We start from the raw sequence: 23,348 nt of genomic DNA, 5'->3' as shown, positions 1-23,348 counted from the left end.
TTCCCGGTTATAACCCCAACTCTGAGACCGTTGTGCTGCCTACATATGTTCCCGATCTAATGGTAGGACTGTCTCCATTCTCTCCTTCATTTTTGCAACATGTTCTATCACACTCTTGTGGGAGGTTGGTTGGTTCCCAAGCCTCTTTGGCTATATCAAGTAAGACACATGGATGTCTGCCATACAATAGTTCAAAGGGGAGAACCCCATATATGCCTGGGGCACCTCTCGCACTGCAAACAATAAATATGACAGTAAGAGATCCCAATCCTTCCCATCTTTAAAGACTGCTTTTTTCACATGCTCTTTAGCGTTATATTGAATCTTTCTACCAGACCATCTGTTTGGGGATGATAGACTGATGTGTGCAACTGTTTAACATTTAACAAGCGGCAGAGTTCTTTCATAATTTTTGACATACGGGGGTTCCCTGGTGTGTTAAAATCTCTTGAGGTATCCCCACCTGAGAAAACAAACCCATGAGTTTGTCGCAGCGGAACGGCCTCAGGATACCTGGTGGCATAATCTAGAACTACCAGGATGTGTTGGTATCCCCTTGCTGACTTATTGACAGGACCGACCAGATCCATTATCACTCTTTCGAAAGGTACCTCTATAATTGGTAAAGGCACCAAAGGACTCCGAAAGTGTGGCTGGGGACTGGTTACCTGGCACACTGGACAGGAATTACAATACCGTTTAACTTCTTTATGGAACCTAGCCAGTAAAACCGCTGCAAAATTTGGTCTAGGGTTTTCTTTTGGCCCAAATGGCCACCGAGTACATGCGCATGTGCTCGATCCATGACCAGCCTACGAAATGCCTGAGGTACCAGTAATTGTTCTACCATTTCCCCACGTATTTTCTTGACTCTATACAATAGGTCTCGGTTCAATTCAAAGCGTGGCAACACTGTAGCTGCCCCAGGTTGTTGAGGCTCCACATTAATAAACAGTACATTTTCCCTGACTTGAGCCAAAGTAGGGTCTCTGAGTTGCGCCGTACCAAAATTGTCACCTGATACATTTAAGTCTGACAATTCAGGTCTTGGCAGCAAGTCTTCCACATCTCCGGCCAATACTTCTATGGGAGAACTTTCCCCCTCCACCGTTGGGGAGGTTACTTCTACTGCCAGCACTTCTTCCTCTGGGCCACCAGATTCATGCCCCACTTTTGGAGAATATAACCTGGTTGCCCCGGTTCCAGCAGTTGTTCCCTGGATGGGACAACTGTTACACAAATGTCCCGAATTGGGTCCCTCCGTGGTGCCTGTTGCACAAACCAGTTCGGCATATTGGGATTGGTGGTACCCAAAGTTTGTGTCCATGGGCTCAGCCAGGTAGGGGCAATCCGCTCTCATATAGCTTTGCTCCTGGCACTGCTAGCAGACTATGGGGCCCCTTTCTATCCGAGACAAGTCTTGAGCGGCCTTCCTAGGCTCTGCTCGCCGAGCCAGAGGTGGAGACTTAGCGGACCTTCCTGTCACCTACCGGGAAGTCCCTCTCTGGAGCTCTTTGGTAGCCTCATATCATTCTATCAGGTCCATCATCTGGAGCGCATTAGTAGGGGATGCCTGCCTGACCCAAGATTGGAGGGAGTAGGGCAAAGCCCTCCAAAATTTATCAGTCACTGTGCGGTCCAGCATGGCCGTGGGAGACAGTACCTCAGGCTGCAAACACTTTTGGAATAAGTGCAACAGGTCATAATACTGGGACCGAGCCGGCTTGGAGGGGTTAAACTCCCACTGGTGTATCCGCTGGTCCCGGACTAACACATTTACCCCAATACGGGCCAGTATCTCACCCTTGACAATCGTGTAGTCCTCCTTCTGCTCAGGGGGTAGGTCTTGATAGGCTTTCATAGGTCCTGGGGCCAGAAATGGAGAGATTACTTCTGCCCAGTGGTCCCGGGGTAGTCTGTCTCTGAGCCACTCTTTCAAACATCTCCAGGTACATCTCGACATCGTCAGATTTCTCCATTTTAGGGATCGCTGTACGAACCGCTTTCCGGACATCATGGACTCCCCGTGAAGTTCCTGTTGTCTGCGACGCCGTAATGTGCTGCATCAACAGCTGGTTGGTTTCCTGCTGCTGTTGATTAAATATCTGCTGATGCATAGCCTCTTGCTGCTGATGCATAGCCTGCTGCTGTCGCATTGCCTCCATAAGCACTTTTATCGTGGTCTCCATTTCTGCCGAGTTCCCCGACTGGGTCTGCACCACTCCTTTCACCCAGGACATAAGCTGGAGTCCAGAGCAAAAATAAGCAAAAACAGCCTGGCCTCACTGCGTCTGCCCGCACTCAAGCCACCAATATGTAGGGATTTGCTCTGGTAGGCAGTGGCAGGGCCGCAGTAATGAGGCAACACACTGGCTTAGAGTCCAAACTTCAGTGGTTTAATGACACTGTAAACAGTAAGTAGCAGAAAGAAAGGGTATGTGCACACGTTGCAGAAAATTTCTGCACAAAAACCTGAATCCCTTCCCAGAAACCGCACCTATTTTTCCTCTGCGGTTTTTGCGCGTTTTTTGCGCGGTTTTGATGCATTTTTGATGTGTTTTTTACCGCAGTGGTTTCTAAAAGCATGGGAGAAGCCTAAACCACGGGAAAAAACGCAAAATTAATGTGCATGCTGCGTTTTTTACCGCGATGTGGTTTTTTCGCAGTAAAAAACGCATCAATGTGCACACAAAGTGCAAAATGCATAGAAATGACTGTGCAGCTTATTTTTAGCGGTTTTATAGTGAAAACCGCGGTAAAAACCGCTAAAAAAACCCTGTGTGTGAACACAGCCTAAGGGAAAAAACACAAACATACTCCTTGACACAAACAGACTCACCCTTGCATGGGACGGGCTTAACTAAGCGGCTGCCTGGTCAGCAGCATCCGCCAGGTGCCATTCCCGGGGTTGCTATGAGTCTAGTCGCAAAACCTTTGCAGCAGGTGTAGTCCAATAGAACAAGTTCAGGCTAACCACAGCCTAGCTCCTCACACATTGCACACACAGACCATGTACCAAACAACAAACTCCATTACATAGCCCAAAACCACACCCACAGATGAGCTACACATCACATTGGCGAATCATGTGACCATGACATCACTGCAGGTCCTCAACCTTAGGGAAAATCCCGGCCAAATATATATCTTCCATCCAGCACTATACCCTTTGCTGCACCACACCCTCCACTATTATACACGACACCTCTAATAATATACACGACTTGCCCAAAAATATTCCCGACTCCTCCAATAATATACACAACTTGCCTAATAATATTCACGACCCGTCCAATAATATACACGACCCCTCCTATAATATACACGACTCCTTCAGTAAGATATACGACTTGCCCAATAATATTCACGACCCCTCCAATAATATACACAACACCTCCACTATTATACACGACCCCTCCAATAATTTTCCCGACTCCTCCAATAATATGCACTACCCCTCCAATAATATGTACAAGTCTTCTAATAATATACACGACCTCCCAATAATATACACGACTCCTGCAATAGTATACATGACCTCTCCATTAATATACATGACTCCTGCATTAATATACATGACCCCTCCAATAATATGCACGACGCATCCAATAATATGCACGACCCCTCCAATATTATGCATGACCCCTTCAATAATATACCCATCCTCTCCAGTAATATACATATCCCCTCCTATTATATACACAATCCCTCCAATAATATACATGACCCCTCCAATAATAAACACGACCCCTCCAATAATGTATGCAATCCCTTCAATAATATAAACGATTCCTCAAATAATATATACGACCCCTCTAATAATGTGCACGACCCCCCAATAATATACATGACCCCTCCAATAATATACACAGCCCCTCCAATACTGTAGTGTACACTGCCCCTCCAACAATGTACACGACCCCTCCAATAATATACACGATTCCTCCAATAATATACACAATCCTTTCCTGTGTATAATCTGCAGCCCCCCTCCTCTAGGCGGTGAAATCTAAGACCGGTCCCGGAGAATATATGAGAAACGCTCTGTGGCACACAGGACACACTGCTGACCAGGTGCGACTGCTGTGGAAGGACCCTCGCAATGTCGGCTGGAAGGATAAGACATCGTACCGCTGGCAACTCATTCATCGGCCCCAGGTGGGCTACATTAGGTCAGTTACTGCCCCTAACCCAGGGGAGCTCCGTCAGGTCTATCCCTGCCCCGTGGGCTACATCTATATCAGTACTGGTCCCGTGTGGTTGGGGGACTATATATCTGTATATGTAACGACTCGTGGGCCTATATCAGTTCATGTACCGACTTGTGAGACTTTATCTATATCATACATGTACCGATCCCAGGGGTCTTATCTATATCAAATATGTAGTAGCCACTGTGGGCTATATCATACATGTACTGGCTGTCACGCTGCTGCAATGCAGGTAGGTGCAGGCTCCACTAGATGGCAGTATAGTGGAAGCAGGACTGCACCTACACAGAGATAGCCTGCAGTGAGGCTATCACAGTTGGCAGCAGAATAGTCAAACAAGCCGGGTCAAATCCTAGACTGTAGCGCAGTACCAAAGGAATAAGCAAACTCACGGTCAGAGACAAGCCAGGGAATCGGTAACGGTCAGGAGCGGATAAGCCAAAAGACAAAGGACAGAAGCAGGTCAGGATACAAGCCAAGTCAAAACCAGTGAGTCAGCACACTAAAGGGAAACACTGAGTCAAGACGGGAATAGGGGAAACTAGAGACACGGGTTCAGACAGCAAATGCAGCAGGACAAATCAGAGCATTCAGAGTCAGCTACAGCAGCACTAGGCAAAAACTATAACTGACATCGCCAGCAGGAAGCTGCTGTGATAAATAGCCAACCTGAACCCAGACAGAGACTGAGAAAGGTTAACTCTTGACATGACCAAACCAGGAAAAAGGGAAAACAGGACTCAAAACCCGGTCTGGATCATGACACCGGCCCCTGGGGCTTTTTCTATGTCATTCCTGTGTCTACTGTACATTATAGTAATGTCGCCGTCCTTGTCTCCTCATCTTGGTCCCATGTTATACTACGGTCACTATCCCGATACCATCTTATAATATTGTCCCATCGTTACCCATCTTAGAGTAATGTTTTCCCATACAGTACTTTCCCCGTCTTACAGAAATGTTTCCATCTTGGTCCCATAATATAGTAATGTGCCATGCTTATCCCCTTCTTATAGAAATGTCCCCATCCTGATCCCATCTTATAGAAATGTCCCCATCCTGGTCCCATCTTATAGAAATGTCCCCATCCTGGTTTTACGCACAGTTTGGAAAAGACTAAGTGCAACAAGAAGGAATGAGGGGAAGGAAGCCCAAACACTAGGGAAAGGGTGAGTGGAGACCCCTAGGCACATCTAATAACAACCGTACCTTCCCTTCCATCCCTAAATTGGTTCCTCACCAATCGCTGAGCAGGAAACCTAAGCCTTGTATCTCCCTAGAGCTAAGCCCTGAATGGGGAGGAGGAGGGGATGCGCACTGGTCAGTTCCCACTGTAAACTAATGACAAAAAGGTAGACTGACAAGGGGAATGAACTTAGCTTGAGCAGACTCAGAGAGGTAACACCAAACGTCCTCAAAAAACTCCTGAGAGGAAGTAAGCCGACTGCTATAGCTCCAAGCCTACACAAGGGAAAAATGTGAATATCATCGGCGACTCTCCGCAGCACACTGGGGATTTATAAACACCCAGTTCCAGGTGTGTCAACTAGAGCCGGAGGGAGGTTGCTGCTGGGTCCAAGAGTCAGAAGGGTTAAGGAGGCGTCTGTAATGCCAAACGCAGTGACCTTCTGCAGCCAGATGCAGAGCAACAGTCTGTTGCATCTGACTTACCCGTGACACCTGGTCACATATTATAGTAATGTCCCAATTCTTGTCCCCATCTATTAGACATATCTCAACCCTTGTCCCCATCTATTATAAAGGTCCCTGTGAGGATATGGCCGCTTACTAAAGACTATAGGACAAATGAACGTAGAGCCGAGTCCACAGCTCTGAGAGATAAAGACTTTTTTTCAGCATGGAGCACTGATATTGTTGTGTTTTATTAGTGATTTGCATGCTTGTCAGTTCATCCTCAGGAATCAATGTTCCATTCAGTGACAGTAAGCAGAGGAAGACAAGCAGGCTAGTTCTTATGTATAAGAAACAGGATCTCAAGTACAGAATACATTGTCTACATTCACATAATAATGATCCCATACAGGATAATATTGGGTAAATACCCTATGGAGCTCCCATCACTCATGAAACACCAAAAAATTGGAGCAAAAACACCATAAAACTGGAATTCATAGTATTAAAAAATGTTATTTAATATAGTAATACAAAGTACTTAAAAGACAGACATGATTAGAAAGTGTAATACATAATGAATCCGAAACATGAAGCAATTCAATATGTGTCCGGGTGTACCTGAATGTAACAATGCTGTACAATGGAAATAACGCATATGGGTAACACACTCATAATACTTTCAAATGATCAATTTTACATGTAATCAGACCCAGAGGTAGGGGAAAGAAGGGTGAGGCTAAAAGAAGATGCATCAAGGCCCCCCGAGGAAGCAACTGTGAAACGCGCATAGGGGCGCGTGCCTGCACATGGATAAGAGCATGGGTAAGGGAAACTTCTGATTACTCTCTTCTTTTAGCCTCCCCCTTCTTTCCCCTACCTCTGGATCTGATTATATGTAAAATTGATGGCGCCTATTGTGACCTACTACAGAGGAATGGCTTATTATATGGGAATTATGTGGGGGTGTTTTCCTATGGCACTATGCCTTTTGATATAAAAATTATACCATCATTTGAAATTATGAGTGTGTTACCCATATGCGTTCTTACCATTGTACAGCATTGTTACATTCAGGTACACCCGGACACATTGAATCGCTTCATTTTTCGCATTCATTATGTATTACACTTTCTAATCATGTCTGTCTTTTAAGGACTTTGTATTACTATATTAAATAACATTTTTTGATACTATGACTTCCAGTTTTATGGTGTTTTTGCTCCAATTTTTTGGTGTTTCATAGATCTTATGTATACCTAAAGGTCCCGTTACATTTAGCGATGCACCAGTGATCCCGACAACGATACGACCCAGTCAGGTTTGCTGGTGCATCGCTAAATGGTCGCTAGTGAGCTGCCAAACAGGCAGATCTCTCCAGCGACACAGCAGGGATATAGCGATCCGTCGGGGGTCGCTGTTTCCTGTCACACCGCAGCGATTCTGACGACTTCCCCCTGCGTCCATGAGTTCTGCGACCTCGCTAGTCGGCGCCGAACACAGCGATGCGTGCCGGCCAGCGGGACGCCAACGATCAGAAAATGGCCTAGGGCATTCGAGCATGATCAGCGATATCCAGTGGGGGAGCCGGTTGCAGGTACGTGTCACATAAAGCGAGATTGCTGTTGCGTCACAAAATCGGTGACGCTTTAGCGATCGCTAGCGATCTCGCTGTGTGAGAAAGGCCCTTAAAGGGCATGTCACACTAAGAGATATCGCTAGCAATATCGCTATAACTAGTGACGTTATAGCGATATTGCTAGCGATATCGCTGTGTCTGATACTTACCTACGACCGGCTCCCCCGCTGCTTATCGCTGATCGCGCGAGAACGTTCAGGACTGTTTCTCGTCGTCAGCTTCCTGCGGCGCTTCCTGCTGTGAAGACGAACGACGCGTGGAGCCGGGCGGGAGGACGCAGGATCGCCTGGTGTGACAGGTAAGTAGCGAACCCCGTCCCCAGCGATGTCGCTAGTGAGATCTGCCTGTGTGGCAGCTCACTAGCGACCACTTAGCGATGTACCAGCGATCCTGACCGCGTCATATCGCTGGTCGGGATCGCTGGTACATCGCTAAGTGTGACAGTACCTTAAGGCCAGACAGTAAATTGCTAAAGTTAAATGTAAAGCAATCATCCTGTCAATCCCCTCTGTATCGCAAGGTTTCACACCATTGTCTCACATCAGCCTCCTGTGATGGGATATGCTTTGTTCTGTGAGCTAAAAATAATGTTTAAGGGGGAGGGAGAAATTGGCACAGGGGGTTGAATCAGGCAGTGGTTGGAGTGATTTCGATGTGAGAATATCCGAGCTGGGATGGATGGACTATGGAGTTTTGGAGATCTCAGACTGGGAATTTGTGGACTGAGGACATTGTATGTTGGCCATCTACATGGATTTGTTGTACAACCATGGATTTTCTGGAATAAAAATAGTTGCATCGTTAACCTGCCTAGGTGATTATTACAACCCACAACCTCAGAGCTTCACAAGTGGTGGCAGCTGGTGACATAACCTATCTTTGGACAGCATACCAGGGAAAGTTACTGATTTGTGACTTGGCAGAAGAGATGACTGACTTCATTTACAAAAGGCTGAAGAAGGATGAGCTGAGAGTGCTTTTCTCTGAGAGAGAGCTAGAGTGGTTGCCAGAGGAAAACAGGGCAAAACCAACACAATGCTTGGACGACTAGGACCATGAACAACAACATGAGGAGGGACTACAGCTAAGGGCCAACATCCAGATGGAGGAGGATCGACCAACTGAGGCGGATGCTGGACGCGCTAGGAGAGCGGGCCACGGAGATAGAGCGGGCGACAGTGTTAAGCAAATAACTGGGTGTTGATGTAACAGTACCCACACCAAGGGCACAGAGGACAGTGTTTTACAGGAGAGATGGACTCCCATCTTTAAGGTATCGGGATATACCACAGTTTAATGAGGACACCTCGGATATTGATGAACATCTCCGGTTATTTGAGAAACTGCCTACTACATGAGGTGTCAATCAGTGAATGGCCCAGATTTTTGAGCGTTGGCCTGACTGGAAAAGCAAGAGAAGCTTGTAATAACTTGTCTTCTGGGGATCAGAGATTTTACTCTACCATTGGCAGAGCATTACTAGAGAGGTATGCCGTTATGCCTGAAACCTACTGGAGGAAGTTTTGGGAGACTGACAAGCCCGGTGCACACACACATCGGGAGTTTGCTAACACAATACATACGGCATGCACCCGGTGGGTAGAAGGACTGGGGGATCGGGAAGCAGAACATGTCTTGGATATATTCATGCTAGAGCAATTTATGTCCAAGCTCCCAGGTGACTTAAAACAATGGGTGTCAGATAGAAAACAACTCAGCCTGGATGAGGCTGCAAGATTGGCTGATGATTGGTCTGCTAATGGACCTGGGCTTTGTGAAAGTACAGTCCCAGCTAGTCGCAGACTGGAGCTTACATGGAGGCCAACGAGACCCATGGACTGGCAAGAGGAGGAACGTGGGGGATTTCGGACTGTACAAAGAGGGGGGAGGTTTCCCAAGCCCCCCAGTGCAGCCCACGTCAGGGCGAGGAGGGTTAAGCTGCCATAACTGTGGATGCATGGGACACTTTGCCAGGGAATGCCGGGAACTTTCTAGCCCACATCATTCACGTCCCCATCCGGTGAACACTGTGCTACAGTGGGGTTGGAATGCTGAAGGAGAGAGGATTCCACTACCCCGACCGGAAGAGGAAGAGGCATATGTGGTACAAGGACAAGTGTCCCGGACAAGATGGGACACCTCAGCGACCATGAACCAGCATCTGCAGCTGGTCTGGGTAGAAGGTGTGGAGGCTGCGGAGCTCCGTGACTCCGGAGTCGCTGCTACATTGATCAAGAACATCTAGTAACGGACCAGTGTATTATTCCCGGCAGCCGGATGTTTGTCAACGTAACTGGAGGGGAATCTCTGAACATTCGGAGGGCCCAACTGCATTTAGTCTGGGTTCATAGTCATGGAATGATTGTTGTAGGAGTAGTGCGGCACCAACCAGTAGATGTGTTGCTGGGAAACAACCTAGGAGCCGGGTTGGTGTGCCACTGGGCCAATGTCGTAACCCAAAGCCAAGGATCAGTGCACACAACATCAGCCAAGAGGGAATGGAGCAATCTCAACACGCCGACGACTCCCATGCCAGTGGTGAATAATGCACGCAATGTAATGACTGTTATCATGAAAGAAAGTGGCCGGGGGGATAAATGATATCAGGGAGGGGGACCAGGGACTCCAGGACACTGGATCTACCATCACCCTGGTCATGAAAACCTCAAAAAGAGGAAAAAATTCTCCAAAAAATTCAGACACAAACCAGACAGGCCTAAATGCATATCTGCACTAATACAGGGTGCAGCGGACCCAAGTAAAATGGCAGCTGCACAGGTGCATAAATACCAAATGAAACAGCCAGCCTACAATCAGGGATTGGCCATGTGGTACACCAGTGCAGAAGAAATAATCCGCATGTGGTAGTATTCACACAGGGAATGCAGGGCTTCTGGTTCACAACCTCTTAGTAACACCATATAGGGGGGTGTTATGAATGGGTCACCGAGGAGAAAAAAGCAGATTGCAGATCCCTGAACCTACCACACAACTAGCAGCAGCCGTGGAGCGTACCTACGATATTCCTAGATGCTTCGTCACAGCCGGAGGACTAAATAAGCCTGAAGCATGAAATGGGGAAAACTAACTGCCCCAGAGCAGACCCCAAAGGAATAGATAGCCCCCACACATGTATTGACAGTGAAACAAGATGAAAGCACAAACACAGGCAGGAAAATAGGCTGAGCAAACGATGGGGCCCAAACTAACCAGAAAAGAAAGGAAAGGAAAGACACTGTCTGCAACCTGCAAAAAACCCTACAAAAATAATGTCCAACACTTCTGATAGCAAAATTAACCCTGAAGTCACTAGACTTCTCCCATTATATCAGCACTCTGAAATATTCTGAGACAGAGCAAAAAGAGGCCAAACTAGTAAGGGACAAAAAGCAAATTGGCAAAATACTGATAAATAAGAGTGGAAATTCAGCACAGCCCCCAGCCGGGGCTGGCTGACCACACAAAAAACTGAATAGACCAACAAATCAATTGTGAACATTAGCAGAAAAACTTAGTTTTAGATGACTGGAACAGAGCTGAAAACCAAGAGCTGACAAGCCAGAAGGAATCACCAGCAACTGAATAGGGCATCGGCTGTCTTAAGTCCAATCTGAGACTCCTGAAGTCCAATCGTCATCCTCATTCTCAGGTCGCAGATCTCCACCGATCAAATCAGCCTCACTACCTCCTGTTACCACCAGAGGGAGTCTGGAAGGAGAACTCACAACTGGTGAACCAGAGAATTAACTCACAACAGTACCCCCCCTTGAGGAGGGGTCACCGAACCCTCATCCACGCCACCAGGCCGATCAGGATGGGCTCGGTGAAAAGCACGAACCAATCTATTGGCATGAATATCGGAGGCAGAGACCCAAGAATTATCCTCCTGACCATAACCCTTCCATTTGACCAAATACTGGAGTCTCCGTCTAACCAAACGAGAATCCAATATTTTCTCAACCTCATATTCCACATTGCCTTCAACCAACACAGGGTCAGGAGGTGCTGCCATAGGAACCACTGGCTCAACAAACCTCTTCAACAGAGATTTGTGAAATACGTTATGGATCTTGAACGTAACTGGAAGAGCCAATCGAAACGAAATAGGATTAAGAATTTCCAAAATCTTATAAGGACCAATAAATTTTGGCTTAAATTTAGTAGATGCAACCTTCATAGGAATATTCTTAGACGACAACCAAACCATATCACCCACTTTAAACCGGGGACCAATGGTCCTATGCCGGTTGGAAAATCGCTGGGCCTTTTCCTGAGAGAGTGACAACTTATCCACCACTTGGTCCCATATCTCCTGCATTCTCTTAACCACAGTGTCCACACCTGTGCAGGACGAAGATTCCACTTGCCCTGAAGAGAATCGAGGATGAAACCCAAAATTACAGAAAAAGGGTGGCATCAAAGTGGCAGAACTAGCTCTATTGTTCAGTGCGAATTCGGCCAAGGGCAAAAATGAGACCCAATCATCCTGATCAGGAGATATAAAACATCTCAAATAAGACTCCAAGGTCTGGTTTGTTCTCTCAGTCTGTCCATTGGTCTGGGGATGAAATGCGGAGGAGAAGGATAACTGAATTCCCAGATTGGAACAAAAGGCTTTCCAGAATCTGGAAACAAACTGGACTCCTCTGTCGGACACAATGCCCTCAGGAATCCCATGCAACCGAACCACCTGTTGTAAAAACAAGGGCACCAACTCAGCGGAAGATGGCATCTTTGGGAGTGGTACAAGATGGACCATCTTCGAAAATCTATCACAAATCACCCAGATAACAGTCATTCTCTGAGAGACAGGAAGATCAGAAATAAAATCCATTGAGATATGGGTCCATGGCCTCTTGGGCACTGGCAAGGGCATCAGCAACCCACTAGAACGAGAACAGGGTTTAGACAGAGAACAAGTCCCACAGGACTGTACAAAATTCCTGACGTCACAAGATAAGGCAGGCCACCAAAAGGACCGACTCACCAATCTCTGGTACCAAAAATACCTGGATGACCAGCCAATGCGGAGCAATGAATTTCAGACATCACTCCCTTTCTCCACTGGTGAGGAACATACAATTTTCCCATAGGACAACGGTCAGGTTTATCCTCCTGAAATTCAACCAGGGTGCGTCTCAAATCAGGCGAAATGGCAGAAAGAACTACCCCTTCACCTAGGATGGTAGTAGGCTCGGTCACACTAAGAGAATCGGCAAAGAAACTCCTAGAAAGGGCGTCTGCCTTAACATTCTTAGTGCCGGAAAGAAAAGAGACCACAAAATGAAAACGCGTGAAAAACAAGGCCCATCTAGCCTGTCTAGGATTCAAGCGTTTGGCCGACTCCAGATAAATCAAATTCTTGTGATCAGTGAGGACCACAAATTGATGTCTAGCTCCCTCCAACCAATGTCTCCACTCCTCAAATGCCCACTTCATGGCCAACAATTCCCGATTCCCCATGTCATAGTTGCGTTCAGATGGGGAGAACTTTCGAGAAAAGAAGACACAGGGATTCATCTTAGAAGTCACAGGGTCTTTTTGGGACAAAACAGCTCCTGCACCAATCTCAGAAGCATCTACCTCCACCTGAAATGGAAGTGAGACATCAGGTTGCCATAAAACTGGAGCTGAAGTAAATCTCTGCTTAAGCTCCTGAAATGCTGAGATAGCCTAAGGAGACCAATTCAGCACATCAGCACCCTTCTTGGTCAGTGGCTTCACAATACCAGAAAAATTACCTATAAATTTACAATAGAAATTAGCAAAACCCAAAAACTTCTGGAGGTCCTTCAAAGAAGTAGGCTGAACCCAATCATAAATGGCCTGTACCTTGGCCGGGTCCATTTCAATAGTCGATGGAGATAAGATAAATCCCAAAAATGAAATCCTCTGTACACCATAGAGGCATTTCGATCCCTTAACAAACAGGGAATTCTCCCTCAAAATCCGGAACACAGTCCGGACGTGTTCCATATGAGAATCCCAATCACTAGAAAAGATCAAAATATCATCCAGATAGATGATCAAAAACTTATCCACAAAGTAACGGAAAATGTCATTCATAAAGGACTGGAAGACAGAAGGGGCATTAGTGAGCCCAAAAGGCATCACCAGGTACTCAAAATGTCCCTCCGGAGAATTAAACGCCGTCTTCCATTCATCCCCGTGCTTGATGCGAATAAGATTATACGCCCCCCTGAGGTCAAGCTTAGTAAACCAGCAGGCACTCTTAACTCTGGAGAATAAATCAGACATGAGAGGTAACGGGTACTGATATTTAACCGTCATCTTGTTAAGGGAACGATAATCAATACACGGTCTTAATGAACCATCTTTCTTGGCCAAAAAAAAAAAACCAGCACCTAAAGGTGATGAGGATGGTCTAATATTACCCTTCTCCAATGACTCCTTAATATAGGATCGCATAGCATCATGTTCGGGTACTGATAAGTTGAAAAGCCGACCCTTGGGAAATTTACACCCAGGCATCAACTCAATTGCACAGTCATAACTCCTATGAGGAGGCAAAGACGCAGACTTGCTCTCACTAAATACATCAGAAAAATCGTCTAGATAATCAGGAATATCATGAGACTGAGGAGAGGCGGAGAAAACAGGAGCGTCCCTAAGAACACACTGACAACCCGAACTCACCACAGACCCAGATTTCCAATCCAAAACTGGATTATGAGTTTGCAACCAAAGAAAACCCAGAACAATAGTATCATGCAGATTATGCAGCACCAAAAATTTACAATTTTCTTGGTGGTCTGGGGCAACTCGCATTGTCACCTGGGTCCAAAACTGAGGTTTATTCTCCACCAAAGGAGTAGCATCAATACCCCTCAAAGGAATAGGCGTCCGCAGAGGCGTCATGGAAAAACCACAACGTTTAGCAAAGTCCAAATCCATCAGATTCAACGCTGCTCCTGAATCCACAAAAGCCTTCGTGGAAAACGTGGATAAGGAGCAGATCAGAGTAATTGCCAAAAGAAACTTAGGTTGTATACTGCCCACAGCAAATGTGTGTGCAAAACGTTTCTCTCGTTTTGGGCAGACAGAAATAATATGAGAGACGTCTCCACAGAAAAAACACAGCTTATTACGCCTTCTAAACTCCTGACGTAGCGCCCTAGACAAAACCCCATCACATTGCATAGGTTCAGACGTTTGTTCAAAAGGTGGTAGCGCCTCCCGTGTAGTTTTACGTTCACGTAAACACCGATCAACTTGAATGGCTAATGGCATAGAATCATCCAGACCAGAGGGAACAGGAAATCCCACCATAACATCTTTTACGGTCTCTGATAAACCCTTCCAAAAGAGAGCTGCCAATGCACTATAATTCCATGTAGTAAGGACCGCCCACTTTCAGATTTTTTTGACCGTATAACTCTGCAGAATCATGACCCTGGTTTAATGCCAACAAGGTTCTTTCAGCTTGATCAACAGCATTAGGTTCATCATACAACAACCCCAAGGCCTGAAAAAATGCATCCACATTAGTCAGAATAGGATTTTCAGGTGTCAGAGAAAAAGCCCAATCCTGGGGATCGCCGCACAACAAGGAGATGACAATTTTAACCTGCTGCACAGAGCTCCCCGATGAGTTAGGCTTCAAGGCCAGAAATAATTTACAATTATTCTTAAAATTCAGAAATTTAGACCGATCCCCAGAAAACACATCAGGAGTAGGGATCTTAGGTTCAGCAGCATGTGACTGAATGAGGTAGGTGGAAATTCCCTGCACTTCAGCAGCAAGCTGCTCCACACGATCAGACAATTGCTTAATCTCCATTGGGAAAAAGAAAAAAAAAATCCTCCTACGGCCCCAGAGAAAAAGAGGAAAAAATATATAAAAAAAAAAATTCTGACACTTTTTTTTTTTTTTTTAACAACTTTTTCCTGCTTTTGAGTACCCTAGAATCTGCGGTATGGCTGGTGATTCTGTTATGAATGGGTCACCGAGGAGAAAAAAGCAAAACAAGCTTAGTCACAGAAAACCAGAGCGGTTGGTAACTATGCAGATTGCAGATCCCTGATCCTACCACACAACTAGCAGCAGCCGTGGAGCGTACCTACGATGTTCCTAGACGCTTCGTCACAGCCGGAGGACTAAATAAGCCTGAAGCATGAAATGGGGAAAACTAACTGCCCAAGAGCAGACCCCAAAGGTATAGATAGCCCCCACACATGTATTGACGGTGAAACAAGATGAAAGCACAAACACAGGCAGGAAAATAGGCTGAGCAAATGATGGGGCTCAAACTAACCATAAAGGAAAGGAAAGACACTGTCTGCAACCTGCAAAAAACCCTACAAAAATAATGTCCAACACTTCTGATAGCAAAATTAACCCTGAAGTCACTAGACTTCTCCCACTATATCAGCACTCTGAAATATTCTGAGACAGAGCAAAAAGAGGCCAAACTAGTAAGGGACAAAAAGCAAATTGCCAAAATACTGATAAATAAGAGTGGAAATTCAGCACAGCCCCCAGCTGGGGCTGGCTGACCACACGAAAAACTGAATAGACCAACAAAATCAAGTGTGAACATTAGCAGAAAAACTTAGCTTTAGATGACTGGAACAGAGCTGAAAACCAAGAGCTGACAAGCCAGAAGGAATCACCAGCAACTGAATAGGGCGTCGGCTGTCTTAAATCCAATCTGAGACTCCTGAAGTCCAATCGTCATCCTCATTCTCAGGTGGCAGATCTCCACCGATCAAACAGCCTCACTACCTCCTGTTACCATCAGAGGGAGTCTGGAAGGAGAACTCAACTGGTGAACCCGCGAATGAACTCACAACAGGGGGCTTCCCAGTGCCAGCTACAATGCATCCTGTGTGAACAGAGGCCACAAGGTTGCAGAACCATTTGGGCCCAACTGCACCCTGAAAGAAATATAAAAAGTGCACAAAAAACTTATCAATATATGTAAGGTATTGGTTGATATTAAGGCCTTAATACGGAAGCTGGGAAACTGCGTCAAAGTTCCTTACACTTGCCAGTCCTACTCTAACATGAAAACCTCAAAAAGAGGAAAAAATCCTCCAAAAAATTCAGATACAAACCAGACAGGCCTAAATGCATCTGCACTAATACAGGGTGCAGCGGACCCAAGTAAAATGGCAGCTGCACAGGTGCATAAATACCAAATGAAACAGCCAGCCTACAATCAGGGACTGGCTATGTGGTAGTACACCAGTGCAGAAGAAATAATCCGCATGTGGCAGTGTTCACACAGGGAATGCAGGGCTTCTGGTTCACAACCTCTTAGTAACACCATATAGGGAGGCTGCCCAGTGCCAATCCCGTGTGAACAGAGGCCACAAGTTTGCAGAACCATTTGGGCCCAACTGCACCCTGAAAGAAATATAAAAAGTGCACAAAAAACTTATCAATATATGTAAGGTATTGGTTGATATTAAGGCCTTAATACGGAAGCTGGCAAACTGCGCCAAAGTTCCTTACACTTGTCAGTCCTACTCTAACATGAAAACCTCAAAAAGAGAAAAAGATCCTCCCAAAAATTCAGATACAAACCAGACAGGCCTAAATGCATATCTGCACTAATACAGGGTGCAGCGGACCCAAGTAAAATGGCAGCTGCACAGGTGCATAAATACCAAATGAAACAGCCAGCCTACAATCAGGGATTGGCCGTGTGGTACACCAGTGCAGAAGAAATAATCTGCATGTGGCAGTGTTCACACAGGGAATGCAGGGCTTCTGGTTCACAACCTCTTAGTAAGGTTTTCATGTTAGAGTAGGACTGGCAAGTGTAAGGAACTTTGACGCAGTTTGCCAGCTTCCGTATTAAGGCCTTAATATCAACCAATACCTTACATATATTGATATGTTTTTTGTGCACTTTTTATATTTCTTTCAGGGTGCAGTTGGGCCCAAATGGTTCTGCAACCTGTGGCCTCTGTTCACACGGGATGCATTCTAGTTGGCACTGGGCAGCCCCTATATGGTGTTACTAAGAGGTTGTGAACCAGAAGCCCTTCATTCCCTGTGTGAACACTGCCACATGCGGATTATTTCTTCTGCACTGGTGTACCACATGGCCAATCCCTGATTGTAGGCTGGCTGTTTCATTTGGTATTTATGCCCCTGTGCAGCTGCCATTTTACTTGGGTCCGCTGCACCCTGTATTAGTGCAGATGCTTTTAGGCCTGTCTGGTTTGCATCACCCTGGTCAGCCCACATACTGTCAGCCCAGAACATTATTTACCAGGCTGCCAAGTGACCATCTCCCCAGCTGGGGGTCAGCACTCTGGGGTTGATCTCACTGGATACAAAGTTCGGTTCTGTGTGGAGTTTCCCAGGTCCAATCGTGAATCAGGGGGAGGATATGGAGGTCCCCGCTGGAGAAACAGACTCCTGTCCCAGCTAACTAAATACAGAGTCCTCGTCTTAGGGCTTCCCCCATCGGGGAATTGGCAGGATCTGAAAGATTATATGAGACAAGCTGGAGATGTCTACTATGCCGATGTACACCAGGGCTGAATGTGGACTGTGGAGTTTATTCGCAAGGACGCCATGGAATATACCTTGAGAAAACTGGATGATACAAAGTTTCGTTCTCATGAAGGTGAAACCTCTTACATTCGTGTCCGTGCTGAAAAAGTGGGGGAGGAATGTGAGGATATGGCCGCTTACTAAAGACTATAGGACAAATGGACGTAGAGCCCAGTCCACAGCTCTAAGAGATAGAGACTTTTTCCAGCACGGAGCACCGATACAGTAATTATTATTATTTATTTATAAAGCACCATTGGTTCCATGGTGCTGTACATGTGAAGGGGTTACATACAGATTACAGATATCACTTACAGTAAACAAACTAACAATCACAGACTGATATTGAGGGGAGAAAGGACCCTGCCCTTTTGGGCTTACATGCTACAGGATTGTGGGGAAGGAGACAGTAGGTTGGGGGGTTGCAGCAGCTCCAGTGATGGTGAGGCGGTAGCTCTAGTAGTGGTGAGGAGGCAGCGGGGATCATTGCAGGCTGTAGGCTTTCCTGAAGAGGTGGGTTTTCAGGTTCCGTCTGAAGGATCCGAGTGTAGTTGATAGCCGGACGTGTTGGGGCAGGGAATTCCAGAGGATGGGGGCTATTCGGGAGAAGTCTTGGAGGCAGTTGGGTGAGGAGGAAATAAGTGTGGAGGAGAGAAGGAGGTCTTGGGAGGACAGGAGATTACGTGAGGGAAGGTATCGGGAGACTAGTTCAGAGATGTATGGAGGATACAGGTTGTAGATGGCCTTGTAGGCCAGTATTAGTAATTTGAATTGGATATGCTGGGGGAATGGGACCGAGTGAAGAGATTTTCAGAGGGGAGAAGCGGAGGAGTAGCGAGGAGAGAGATGAATTAGTCGGACGGCAGAGTTGAGGATGGACTGGAGAGGTGCAAGGGTGTTAGCAGGGAGGCCACAGAAAAGGATGTTGCAATAGTCGAGGCGGGAGATGATGAGGGCATGCACAAGCATTTTAGTAGATTGAGGGTTGAGGAAGGGACGGATTCTGGAAATATTTTTGAGCTGGAGGCGACAGGAGGTGGAGAGAGCTTGGATGTACGGTTTGAAGGACAGGGCAGAGTCAAGGGTTGCTCCGAGGCAGCGGACCTCCGGTACGGGAGAAAGCGTGATGTTGTCAATTGTTATAGAAAGGTCGGGTAAGGAAGATCTGTGAGATGGGGGAAAGATGATCAGTTCAGATTTGTCCATATTTAGTTTGAGGAAGCGAGAGGAGAAGAAGGAGGCTATGGCTAATAGGTACTCTGGGATTCTGGAGAGCAGAGAGGTGATGTCTGGGCCAGAGAGGTAGATCTGAGTATCATCGGCATAAAGGTTATACTGGAATCCGTGGGACTTAATGAGTTGCCCCAGGCCAAGTGTGTATATTTAGAAGAGTAAGGGGTCCTAGAATAGAGCCTTGGGGGACTCCAACAGAGAGAGGGTGGGATGAGGAGGTGGTGTGGGAGTGGGAGATGCTGAATGTGTGGTTGGAAAGGTATGAGGAGATCCAGGATAGGGCAAGGTCTTTGATGCCAAAGGAGGAGAGGATCTGTAGTAGGAGGCAGTGGTCCACTGTGTCGAAAGCAGAGGACAGGTCTAGAAACAGGAGTATAGAGTATTGTCCGTTAGCTTTGGCTGTATGTAGGTCGTTGGTAATTTTGGTCAGGGCTGTCTCAGTGGAATGATGGGGGCGAAAGCCAGATTGTAGATTGTCAAAGAGCAATTTAGATGAGAGGTGGGAGGAAAGTTTAGTGTGGACATGCTGCTCCAGGAGTTTAGAAGCGAATGGGAGCAGCGATATTGGGCGATAGCTGGACGTGGCTGTTGGATCGAGGGTTGGCTTTTTAAGGATAGGCGTGATTGTGGCATGTTTGAAAGCAGAAGGGAAGGTACCAGAAGTTAGTGATAGGTTGAAGAGGTGGGTTAGGGATGGGATAAGAGTGGTGGTGATGACAGTAATGTCATCATTTTGGTCCCATTTTATAGTAATGTGCCCTTCCAGGTCCCACCTTATAGAAATTCCCCATCCTTATCCCATCTTAAAGTTGTTAGGATTGGTGGAACGCACCAAATAAGAAATAATAAGGTGCGTTTGCAGCCCGGGGTCCACCGTGCGGTGATGGAAAAACACAATGGTGGAGCAAGGCTGCGAGAAAACACTTTAAGCACACTGAGTTAAATGTCACTCAGTGTGCACAGAGCGCAAAGTACCAAGCTCTGTTACACCACAAAGCGGTACTAAAAAGCAACACACAAGGACTATACCCTGTTAGGCTGCACAGGCGTATAAAAAATAAAATACTAATTGGGGTCCCTATAACTTAAAACCCAAGAGAACACTAAGCTGGTGGTTGAACCTGCTCTGACACACGGTGTGCTTTAGCACGCATGCCTGAGGACGCCTGATGCAGATGCTAAGTTCAAGTGGGAGTTCCGACCCTACACTGCCTGTCTAGGAAAACACTCGCAGTGCTATTAGCGGCACACGGTGGTAAAGTAGCCACAAACACACATGATACTAGCGCACAGGCATGCGCCATTGAGAGCCTTTTATACCTTAAGCTCAAGTCCGGACAGACAGGACCTTGCCTGGGAATCAACCTGAAGCTGCCAGATCACCAGAGCAGCTGATGTCCGAGCACCAATGAGAAGACACCACATCCCGGACATGCTCAGTAGGGTGAAACCTGGACTTAGGCTCCAGAGTACAGCGCTGCACGTGTATATCACCATAGGCTTAGCTGGAGAGCCAGAAGCACCTACATGCAGCATGAGCTTGGGCTAGGCGCTGGGTCTGGAGTCTGTGCTAAGCAGTCTTCCCAGCTGCTGAGCCTGAATGGGAGACCACTTCACCAGACTAGGCCTGGGATCTATCCTGTGCAGTGGGAGAATTCCAGTGCCTAACATTACCACCCCTTCTCTGGTGATGTTTGCCATGCTTAGAAGCCATCATACGCTGGGAGGCATGGATGTGTTTTTGCTGATCGGCTAAAGCTCTAAATGGTACATAGAACTTGCCCGGGGGTACCTGGGCCTTCAGACACAGACTCACAAAAGCTACCCCATTTTTGTATGCTCCCCGTTGTCCAATCAGTCTGGGTGGCATGAAGACGCAGCCAAGGCAACCCCAGAAGTACCTCATCCATACCCTCAGGGATAACTAGAAAGGAGATTATCTCCTGATGCTTCGGAGATACGGTGAGAGTAAGGGGTACAGTCTGATGGGAAATTGGGGTTGGCAAAACGGACCCATTAGCTATACGAAAAGACATTGGCTTAGGTAGCATTACTAATGGGATAGTGTGCCATTGGGCGACGTGAAATTGCCCTCAGCCTCGGAGTCCTTGCAAGCCTGCGCTGTGCGAGTAGCCGACTCAAACGCCAGAGAAACCCCAAAAGCCAACTTGGGTGACACCTCAACAAGAACTAGTGAACTTCCCCCCAAGGCCACTTGAGGCTGTGACTCTTTCTGATGCTTGGTACATTTACTGGCAAAGTGACCGGGATGCCCGCAGGCAAAACAAGTCGGCTGCGGACGTACAGAGGGCAGATTGGCTACGATCAAGAGACGTGCATGGGCTCTACAGGGCCATCAACCTGAGTTGGAGGACACATGGGATTGGAGAAATTAAGAGCCAACTGAACCCGGGGTATAGTATGGGCTCGCTCCAAACCACTCTCAACATGCCGCAGATCTATGCGGGTGGCCACATTTATTAATTCCTCCAGGGTAGTTGTAATCTCCCTAGTGGCCAAAGCATCCCTGACATGATCTGCTAATCCCCTCCATAAGATAGGTATTAAAACCTTATCAGGCCACTCCAGCTCGGTAGCCAGGGTACGGAGCAGAATGTCAAACTGACTAACCAAAAACGAACACCGAGTTTAAGCCAGGTGGTGCAGAGCAGTATCATGGGTTACTTGTGGCCCCCAAAAAACCTTTTTCAGGGCCCCCAAAAACAAGTGGCGCTAAGGATCAGGTGATCATTTCATTCCCATAATGGCATAGCCTACTCCAACGCCCTGCCTGACAAAGCGGAAATAATAAATCCCACCTTGGTACGCTCTGTTGGAAATCATGAAGCCAGTAACTCCAGGTGGATTGAGCACTGATTCACAAACCCTCTGCAAGCCTTGCTGTCCCCTAAAAATTTTTCTGGCAGCGAAAAACGTGGCATAGAGGAAACAGGAGCCGCAGCAGTAACCAGTAGCAGCTTCGGCGGCTGCTTGTGCTACCAATGCGGCAAGATCCACAGCTGTAGACACCCGCTCGAAAGTGGTCAACCTGCTCTCAAGCTGCTGGATGTACCGCTGAAGACGCTGATTGTCTGCCATTGCTAGCAAGAACTTGGTGCTAGTATACTGTTAGGATTGGCGGAACGCACCAAATAAGAAATTATAATAAGGTGCATTCACAACCCGGGATCCACCGTGCGGTGATGGAGAAACTGCAGCTAGCACAATGGCGGAGCAAGGCTGCGAGAAAACACTTTAAGCACACTACCTTAAATGTCACTCAGTGTGAACAGAGCGCAAAGTACCAAGCTCTGTTACACCACAGAGTGGTACTATGAAGCAACGCACAAAGGACTATACCCTGATAGACTGCACAGGCGTATAGAAAAATACTAATTAGGGTCCCTATAACTTAACCCTCCAGGTAAGACTAAGCTGGTGGTTGAGCCTGCTGTGACACACGGTGTGCTTTAGCATGCGCGCCTGATGTTGCCCGGTGCAGATGCTAAGTTCAAATGGGAGTTCTGTCCCTACACTGCCTGTCTAAACCAACACTTGCAGTGCTATTAGTGGCACCTGTGCACACAGGGTGGGATAGTAGCCCACCAAACACACATGATACTAGCACACAGGCATGTGCCATAGAGAGCCTTTTATTTAAGCTCAAGTCCAGACAGACAGGACTTTGCCTGTGAACCTATCTGAAGCTGCCACATCACCAGAGCAGCTCACATCCGAGCACCAATGAGAAGGCGCCACAACATTGACATGCTCAGTAGGGTGAAATCTGGACTTAGGCTTCAGAGCACAGTGCTGCACATGTATACCAGTAGTCACCATAGGCTTAGCTGGAGAGCCAGCAGCAACTACACATGCAGCACGAGCTTGGGCAAGGTGGTAGGTCCGAAGTCTGTGCTGAGCAGTCATCCCTGTGGCTGACCTGAATGGGAGACCACTGTGCCAGACAAGGTTTGGGATCTATCCTGTGCAGTAGGAGAATCCTGGCGACTAACAATAGTTTTCTTTTCCCTTTCCCATCCCATAGCAAAGTAATATCCTCATCCTGGTCCCTTCTTATTGTAATGTCCCCTTCCTGGTCCCA

At 46.9% G+C, this 23,348-nt stretch overlaps 1 protein-coding gene across 3 annotated transcripts in view; it reads left to right on the top strand.

Annotated features, from left to right (window-relative positions):
• THBS3 (thrombospondin 3) overlaps nucleotides 1–23,348 on the top strand; it is a 138,039-nt gene that overhangs the window by 95,094 nt on the left and 19,597 nt on the right. For 2 of the 3 annotated variants that reach the window (XM_073552368.1, XM_073552367.1), the window contains exon 21: nucleotides 4,000–4,172. In XM_073552368.1, coding sequence (XP_073408469.1) covers nucleotides 4,000–4,172 — 173 coding nt within the window. Of the gene's footprint in view, nucleotides 1–3,985; nucleotides 4,173–23,348 lie in introns of those variants that run through there. The other variant, XM_073552369.1, reaches the window with a different exon arrangement.

Source organism: Dendrobates tinctorius, unplaced genomic scaffold, assembly GCF_039654945.1.
Source record: "Dendrobates tinctorius isolate UK_male_01 unplaced genomic scaffold, ASM3965494v1 ptg000189l, whole genome shotgun sequence".
In the NCBI taxonomy this organism is placed as follows: domain Eukaryota; kingdom Metazoa; phylum Chordata; class Amphibia; order Anura; family Dendrobatidae; genus Dendrobates; species Dendrobates tinctorius.
The sequence above is the reverse complement of the archived record's forward strand: the minus strand, read 5'-3'. Positions and strand labels throughout refer to the sequence as shown.